Source organism: Triticum dicoccoides, chromosome 2B, assembly GCF_002162155.2.
Source record: "Triticum dicoccoides isolate Atlit2015 ecotype Zavitan chromosome 2B, WEW_v2.0, whole genome shotgun sequence".
Lineage (NCBI taxonomy): Eukaryota > Viridiplantae > Streptophyta > Magnoliopsida > Poales > Poaceae > Triticum > Triticum dicoccoides.
This window is the reverse complement of record NC_041383.1, coordinates 80,569,745-80,578,760: the sequence shown is the minus strand read 5'-3', so window position 1 is coordinate 80,578,760 and position 9,016 is coordinate 80,569,745. Positions and strand designations below refer to the sequence as shown.

The 9,016-nt window shown below is 50.5% G+C and overlaps 1 protein-coding gene and 1 pseudogene across 1 annotated transcript; both read left to right on the top strand.

Annotated features, from left to right (window-relative positions):
- Nucleotides 1-2,400: 2,400 nt before the first annotated feature.
- Nucleotides 2,401-3,340, top strand: LOC119367197 (zinc finger protein 36-like). Its single transcript, XM_037632786.1, has one exon. It carries the CDS (start codon nucleotides 2,434-2,436, stop codon nucleotides 3,034-3,036), a length of 603 nt encoding a protein of 200 aa, XP_037488683.1. The 5' UTR covers nucleotides 2,401-2,433; the 3' UTR covers nucleotides 3,037-3,340.
- Nucleotides 3,341-6,061: 2,721 nt separating this feature from the next.
- Nucleotides 6,062-8,580, top strand: LOC119362256 (annotated as a pseudogene).
- Nucleotides 8,581-9,016: the final 436 nt, after the last annotated feature.

Below are 9,016 nucleotides of genomic sequence, written 5' to 3'. Positions count from 1 at the left end.
GCAGGTGGACGAGGTCGATCGGGATGACGCGGTGCACCCTCCCGTTTGGATCGGGGTCCAGGTGGCGCCAGGACGGCGCGGTCCCGCGGTGGTCGGGAGAAGGCCGAGGGTCGGCGGCGGCGCGGATGCGGCTCCGGCGAGCGCGCAGGGGCCAAGGCGAGGGGAAGGACTTGGCGGCGGGGAGGAGGAGCTCGAGGCCGGCGGATCTGAGGTCGGGTGGCGACGATGATCAGGCGGCGGCAATGGCGGTTGCTCCTTGCCCGGATCTGCCCGGGGCAGAGCTGGCGGCGAGTTGTTGCGGCCGGCACGCAGAAGGGCGGCGGGGGTCGCGGTGAGGCGGCGGGGCAGAGCGGATCCGGCGGGGTCGGTAGTCGGGGGTGGGGCTAAGACGGGGAGGTTCGAGCACAGGCGGGGTCAGCGGCGTGCTCGGGATCCGCCCCGATCCGATCGAGCAGGGGCGAGCGCTGCGGGGCGGCAGAGTCGGGCGCCGGCCTGGTCACGGCCTGGGCAGGCCTGCCCTAGGCCCGACGGGCCGCGACGGCGGGGAGGCGCGGGGAGACAGGTGGCGGCCCACGGTTGGGCGCGGGGCAATGGCTGGCGGCGACGCGGACGATGGGAGGAGGCCAAGTGGCGGTGGGGCAGCGGCTATGCATGAAAAACGAGGCGAGAGGGGCGGCTGTAGGTAGGGAAAGGGCTAGGGTAGGAATGCCCAAATTTGGAATGGAGGGGTGTATATGTAGGGTAGGTGCTAGGGTTAGGGGGTTTGGGTGGTTTTCAGACCCTCGGATCGCGATCTGACGGTCTGGAGCGGAGGGGTTGTAGGTGGGCTGCAAGTGGGCTACGTAGAGGGTGGGCTGCAAAGAGAAGGAGGGAAAGGGTCCGGTTCGTCTCGGGGTACCGGAAAGTGCGGCGGTTAACTCGGTTAACCGCTGGGGCATCAAACAACCTCCAAATGAAACAAAATTTGACAGGCGGCCTACCGGTGATATACCAAGACCGCTCGTCAACTATCGGCCCATTCCGAGAATGTTCTTCTCCCGCTCACGAAACAAGATCTGGGAGGTGCGGCGGGTGCGTGTGAGAGTGTCGGATACCGAAACAGAACGGATAAAATGACTAACATGACCAGATGCAAGTTTTTGAAAACATGCAGATGAAATGCACGTGATGACATGGCAAAGTGCAACACGCAAGCAAATGACATGGCAACAACGACGAATAAACGGGAGACACCTGGCGCATCGGTCTCGGGGAGTTACACATATACTCACTCACTCGGTCCATCCATTTCATCTTTCTGGCCCCCAAAAGAAAATCTATTTCGGTTTTCCAATTTGTCTACATTTTCATTATCAAGTATTTATTGTTGGTTTTTTTAAGTTTCTTAAATAATTGATTGTTCCCATTATCCTTGAATAAACATGACCTAGCCCATTTATGCATACATTAAGCAAAAAGAATACGAATGCACATTATTGATCTGCAAGAGATAATTTTGACTTGAATGCACATTACCAATCTGCAAGAAGAGATGATTTTGAGGCGAATTGAATAATCACAGTGAATCAATCACAATGGAAGACAAATGTATGTAAAGTGTTTATGCACACACGGAAAGTCCTTATTGGTCAAAGATTATTTATTTGTTCGTACATGACCAGTAATTAGTTATAACGGTACCCATCATTACAGTGAGCATTCCTCCTCTTTTTTTTTTTGCAAATATTGATTCCCGAGACAGAAGGACAACAAATTCACTTGTTTTTGTTGTTGATCGATGCCTACACACTTTTGTTTTTATTTTCAAAAATCCTGGTCAATCCAATCTAAATCAACGAGGAAAACAAAAGACATTTTTAGCTCTCAAATCGACGGTTCGTTTGGTTGGGGACAACACAGACTTTTTTTTGTTTTGAGAATTGCCCATCTGAACTCGGAATAAGTCCAACCTATCCGCGGCCACAATCAGAAATTCATCATGGGTATTACGTACATCATAGGTGCATGAATCAACAGCTAAAGCAGGCATTTTTATTTTTAGCACATTGGAGAGCCGTCACATTGGCCTTCCTCCGCCCGTAAATGAGTTTGAAACCCTGAAATTCAACGGTTCATCTATTGAATTTTATGATTCCAGCCACTCATGAGGACAATAAATGAATAAAATACTCATGATATACATTTCACGCACGCGCGCACGTGTGGAAAACTGGAAGCCACTCCTCATGCATGCACGTACCCTTCCGCCCGCCCTCGTGCTCCTTTGAACCAACCAAACTCCTGTCACCTTCTTAGATCCTTCAGATACACATATAAAACGCACACTTGCACGCACCCAGGAGCATATATAAGTACCCAGAACTCGATCAGGACGTAAACCAGATTCCTAATCCACTACATCAAGCAACGTTAGCCTCAACTTTCACGCACGCCATGGCCATGATGAAGATGACGCACGACGACTACGTCCACCTGTGCCTCATGGCGCTCGCCTCCGTGGCGACCGGCGGCGACCAAGCACAGGCAGCGAAGGGGCAGTGGCTGCAGACCGTGACTGCGGCGGCGCCAGCAGCCAGCGAGCTCAGGTTCCGGTGCTCCGTCTGCGGCAAGGCGTTCCCGTCTCACCAGGCGCTCGGCGGGCACAAGGCCAGCCACCGGAAACGGGCGGCGCTCGTGCTGCCGCTACAAAGCGTTTCGCCGGCGGAGGAGACGGTGGCATCGTCGACGTCGTCTGGCGTCGGCGGGCACAGGTGCTCCGTGTGCCACCGGAGCTTCGCGACGGGGCAGGCGCTCGGCGGGCACAAGAGGTGCCATTACTGGGACGGGCTGTCGGTCTCGCTGACGGCGTCCGCGTCGCGTTCCGGCTCCGGGTCGTCCGTGAGGGATTTCGACCTCAACCTGACGCCGGTGCCGGAGAAGGCCGCCGGAGGCATGCGAAGGTGGGGAGAGGAGGAGGAGGTGCAGAGCCCCTTGCCGCTCAAGAAGCGGCGGCTGTCAAGTCCTTCCTTGGAGCTTAATTTAATACTCCTTGATTGATTACTTGTGCTAGACTTGTCAGTCCCACCGTTCGTTCATTGTTTATTTCCACTTTTGTTTTTGAGCCTATTGTTTATTTCCACTTGAGAGCTCCGTTTGCGATTACCTCTTGATTTGTAAAGTATCTGCTGATTCACTTGTGACTTTTGGTCAACTGCTAACACATTTGATGCAATAAATTTGGCATAGGATGCATGGTTGTTCAATAGGCAAAACAGTGGCATCAATTTATCGGAAATAGTATAAGTGAGAGTATATACCCCAGTGATTCTTTCTGACTTTATGTAAGTTTGAGCAATGAAGTGTGATCCTTAATCAGAATGCTTATTACCAGCGAGGAGTTTCCTTCAACTCTAGTATCTTTGACGATCAAAGAAGCACAATAAAAGTAAAGATTCAACTCTAGTTAAGTTTAATTTCAAAAAACTTATGACAAAATCAAGTGAGCTCTCTTATGTTCTGCTCATGAAAGATTTCCCTGAACATTATGTCCAATGGATTAAGCATAATGTTCTGGGTGGTAATGTAACAATCATGGTCAATGGTCAATTAAGGCCCTATTTTAAAACACAGAAAGGATTGAGGTAGGGGGACGCCTTCTCACCTACTCCCTCCGTTCGGAATTATTTGTCGCAGAAATGGATGTATCTAGATGTATTTTAGTTCTAGATACATCCATTTTTGAGACAAGTAATTCCGAACGAAGGGAGTAATAGGTAAAACATAGTTGTAGAAGTCTGTTACAGAATCTAGTTAAGAGACCTAATGATAGTGGTTTAATTAGTGGTGTAAGTGCCATGGATGTAGGGCTTAGCATGCTCCGATATGTTCATAACACAATCTTTTGAATGGAAGCGGATTCAATTCAGAAAGTGCAAACAATTTAAAAGATATCCTCTATTTATTAGAGAATTTGCCTGGTCTAAAGATAATTTTTAATAAAAGTGAATGTGATGCTTTGGAGAAGTTAGATCTGATTTAGACGCTTATAGAGACAATTTAACAGGGTTGCTAGAGTTCTTCCTATGAACATTGGCATTCCCTCATTATTCTAAATTAAGAAATGGTGATGGAATAAAGTAGAAGGTACAGTAGGAACTTGGCAAGGCGATGTCCTATGGTGCCACATTAATTTTGTTAAGATCGTGTCTCGGTAATATTCCGTAGGGATTTTTATATTACTACCCTTAGGCCTAGTTCCTTTGGTGGTTTCTCCCATAAGCCTCCCCTCCTCGGCTTCTCCCAGAAGACAACCCTCCCTCCCAATTCATTTGATTGCCTTCGGCACAATTCTCGGACCATATTGTGCCCCTTTTATGTGCTATACATCCACTTACGTGGGACTCGAGGAAAATTTAAAAAGGAAAAACTCCTCTCTCTCTCTCTCTCTCTCTCTCTCTCTCTCTCTCTCATACACACACACACTTGCATGTGGGACCAAAAACAAGAAAATGAAACGAATTAGCATAACTTGAACTTTCGTAGTTGGGATTGCAGCTCAGTCGCAATCTTTTGGTGTTCAATATGCTCCCATAGCTTCTACCCCATCACTCCTCAAGTTGATCATGTAGCTTATTGCACTTTCTCCATGCAAAACAAGCTCTGGCGTTTTTCTCTTCCAGCTTCTTTTGTGGTTCAAGTTGTTGCAATAGCACCCATAAAAGAAAAAAAAATCTTGCAACAACAATATAATGTATTGCAGTAGCGTTATATAAGAAGCCGAACATCAAGTGAAAGCGTTAATCATGGTTAACAAAGCTACAAAATGTACTATCTTAGAATGGGTCCTAAAAATATAATTTCTGGCACAGAATGGACTCAAGAAGATTGCTTGTCAAATCCACATTTACAGCATGATCCATACTTATAATTGTGATTATATATCATGCGTACAAGATGACTATGTTTAAGAAAAGCAAAAAGGTCTTGGGTTAACTTCTATGCAATTTGCAGGGCTTGCTAGGTCTATACAACACAGAACAGCATGCAAAGCCAAGAATGCAAATGTCACGTCAACTCAGAGCAACTAGGAAATTCAATACTCTAGAGCCAATAAAATGATCATGCTCTTGGATGTTCCCCTTAATGGTTACGCATAACGGAAAAAATAGCGAAGAAATCTGGATGAAGAAAAATATGTATGAAGATCGATCCACACAAAATAGAAAAAAAAATACCACATGGCTTAAACTAGCAAAACTTATCCTCATGCATGGAACTCCACACAGTTTGGAGTGGCTCTTGGACGCATACCTTCTCCCCATGTAAACCTTCTCCTAATACGCTCTTTGTTCCCGGCCAGATCCATCCCCACTTGAAGTAGGGACACGATGAATAGGAGATTTGGATACCTCACGATGAATAGAGGGGAAATGAGGGAGCTTCATGAGAGAAGAATGCCAGACATGCCTAGGTGATAGGCACGGGTGCATAGGACGGTAAGACAAAGAAGTATGTGGTCTAGTTTAGCGTAGAGAATTTATGAACATTATGTGACCCACTCTTGCTTTATGTCATATTCATTCGGTTCAATAAATGCATTCTCATTTTCCGCAAATAAAAACCAACAAAAGTGATTTTATAGGTTGAATTTTTTGTGAATCTTAAAGAAACTTTACAGGAATACGTAATGGTGATAGTTCATTTACCCATGTGTGCACGTAAACATCCCAATTATTTACAATTTTGCTATTTTTCAGTCGAGTGGTTTACAATTCACTTTCACTCAAATCTGTGGCCATTCGTTTGAGATGGTGCTTTCGGGCCCGTTTGTGATGTCGGGCATAGCTTTGTTGTCGGATCAGCCCGTTGCAGGCCATTTTTGGTTAACTTTCTTTCACCCCTTTGATATTCCGTTTTCGTGATTTCCCATTTCTTTAGGCGGTATTGTTCAAAAAGTTCATAAGAGAGGAGAGGGCTACAACAGTGAAGCACATGAGGCGATTTCTTCCTCGTCCATGGCGATCGAGAGCTCTTCGTCCTCACTTGATTTTCGCTCTGGTGTCATGTGGTTTCAGTTTGTTGTGGTCATCTTCACCCTTCCCCCTTTGGAGTTCTTCCTAATCTAGCGGTTTGATTTGATTCCTCTGTTGTGGATGTAGCTGTACTTGAATGTGTAGTCGTAGCGGTGGATTTTCCTCGTGTTTTTGTTGCAAATGTGGTTGTAGGTGCATGGATGTAGTGGTTGATTCGATTTCATATCTGCGGGCCTGGGTGTTTATTCCACCTGCACTTTTTGTCGTTAGATGTAGTGGTATGGTTTATTTCCCCTAGTCATTTGATTCTTTTGGTTTGTGTGATGTAGATGTAGGTGTTGATGGTGTATCCTTTGTGTGAATTTGTTTGCCCTTGTAGTTTGATTTTGGCCTGCCCCCGTGATGTACATGTAGCTGCTAATCCTTTGCTCTGAATTTGTTTCTTGTAGTCGTTTTTATTTAGTTACTTTCGGTTTTGTAGTGGCTTCTGATGTGTTTTCTTCCGGCTGATAATGTTCAAGTTCTGTAGGCTTCTCATGGTCCCCATTTGTATGGTTGTCATGGTCTTGTTTCTACTTGCCTTCTCCTCCTTTCCTCCCGCGTCGCTCCCGTGGGCGACGGGGAGGAACCTAGCAGCCGCCACCCCAAGTCCCCTCCGAGCCCTCCCTCCTCCCCCGCCGCCGCCACAGGACGCGGTCGGGCGAAGCCCTGCCGTCGTCGGCGGCGGCGGGTCTTCTCGCCCCTCGAGTGCAGGGTGCTGGCGCGGGCCGGGGCTGCTGGTCCGGGGCGCCGCGTGCTCGCAGGTCGCGGTGGCGCGACGGAGAGCCCTCCGGCGGTGCTGCTTGGAGACCTCTGGTGGCGTGGCTGGCTGCGCTGAGGTGGGGCGTGCCCTCGGCGCCGGTGGCTGCGGATCGAGGTCCGCCTGGATCTGGATTGAGTGACTGGCGGCTGTGGGCGGCGCGGGTGGTCTGTGCGCAGGTGGCCTGGGCAGCGAGGATCTGCGTCCCGGTGGCCTACTCCGGCGCGTGGTGGAGTGGCTCGGGTGGCCTGTATGGCGCTCGGGCGGTGGCGCGTGGGCTTGCTCGCGGGCAGGCCGGGGGGAGATGCGGCGGCAGCTGCACCATGAGGTGGGCCGGTGGACGTCGGACCATGGGGATTGTGTGATATGCAGTGCTCTGATTTGGATGTGTGGAGGAGCTCCGGTTGAAAGTCTAGCACTGACTTCGGGTCGGTGACGGCAACGGCGGCGCCATGGTGTGGGTGGAGCAGGAGCTGCTGGTTCTCGGCCTTGGAGTACTGCTACTCCAACGGCGTGGATCTGGGGCGCGTGATGGCGGGGTTGTGATGCTCGGATGCCGGGGCGGCGGCCCCGGACCTCTTCTTCAACGATGGCGGCCATGGTGGCTGCGTGGGCAGCGCCACGGCTGGAGCTCGGGGCGCCGGTACTCTGCGGCAGTGCGTCGGCCCTTGGACGTGCTATGGACGCTTGGTGCTGGCCGGTGGGTTGGCTGTAGCTGCTGCGTGGGGCGCCGGATCTGACCAGACATGGTTGGTTCTGGCTCCTGCGATGGTGATGGGGTTGCCTGCTCGGTGGCTCTGCGTGGTGCAGGTGGCGGCGGCGAGGCTGTTCTGATCGGCGGCTCCTGGCTCTGGCGGTAGGTGGTGGTTCAGGCGGGCGGTGGCTCTCATGTGCCGGTTCGAGGGGAGGGTTTCCTTTGGCTGCTCGGGGAGAAATCCTTGCTCAGGCCTTGGCCGAAGCCGGCGGCGGCGACGCCTATGGGCGCCGCACACCTTCTTGGAGGAGTCGTCGTTCGAGGGCCTTCGACCTCTTCTCTCGCACTCCGGGGGAAACCCTTGCTCCAGGTTCTTGGAGCGGATGATGGCGTCGCTTCGGTGTCGCGGTCCTTCTTGGAGGTATCGTTCTGGAGTGGCATTGGCTGGTGAGAGTCATCGGCTCGGGTGGTGCACGGCCTCGGGGCTGGCATGGAAGTCGGAGCGGCGGCTCCGGATCTCGTCATCATGGAGGGGTGCCGGCATTGGTCATGTGGGTGGCAGTGTCGTTGGCCAGCCTGGTGCGCGGCCTTGGGGTCGGCGTGGATGTCGGAGCGGCGGCTCAGGATTCGGTGGTTGGGTGTCGGCTCCGGTTGCTCGGGTGACGAAGCCGACGGCTTGCCTGGTGCGCGGCCTCGGGGTCGGCGTGTAGGTTTTCTGTCTGTACGTCGGAGCGGCAGCTCCGGAGATGGTTGTAGGGTGTCGGCTCCGGTTGCTCGGGTAGCAGAGCAGGCGGCTCGCCTGGTGCGCGGCCTTGGGGTCGGCGTGGATGCCGGAGCGGCGACTTCGGTCTTGGTTGTAGGGTGTCGGCTACGGGTTGCTTGGGTGACGGAGCCGGCGGCTCGGATGGAGCACGGCCTTGGGGTCGGCGTGTGTTGACGGTGCCTTGTTGAGGGCGTGTGTTGTAACGGTTTTCGCCCGGGTTTCCGTTAATTAACCGGGCAACTCTCTTCTGCTTAATGAATGAAAGTGGCAAATCTTTTGCCCTGTTTAAAAAAAAATGGTCTTGTTTCTACTACCTCGTCCTTGTTTCTCTTGTTTGTTCCTCTCGTTGTTTCCTTGGTTATCCTTCCCTCTAATCATAAATTTAGTTTATTTCTTTTCTGAAACCTAATGAACAATCACATTGATAGGATTTTCAGTGTAATTACAATTCTACTGTAGTGTGAACTCGGGGGGTACTTACAATGTAATCACAGCGTAATTTCCAGTGTAAACCACAATGCAATTACAAAAATTACATTGTAATTTTAAGGGTAATTACACCGTAATATTTTAGGGTAATCACAATGCTAATTTTGTAATTACTGTGTAATATCAGGGGTAGTTATAGCATAAACTTTCAGGGGTAATCACTTCGTGAACTACTGGGAATAGTAGTTTAATTTCAGGTACATCACAAGGTCAATTACTGTGTAATTTCAGGGGTAGTTACAATGTAATTTAATGATATT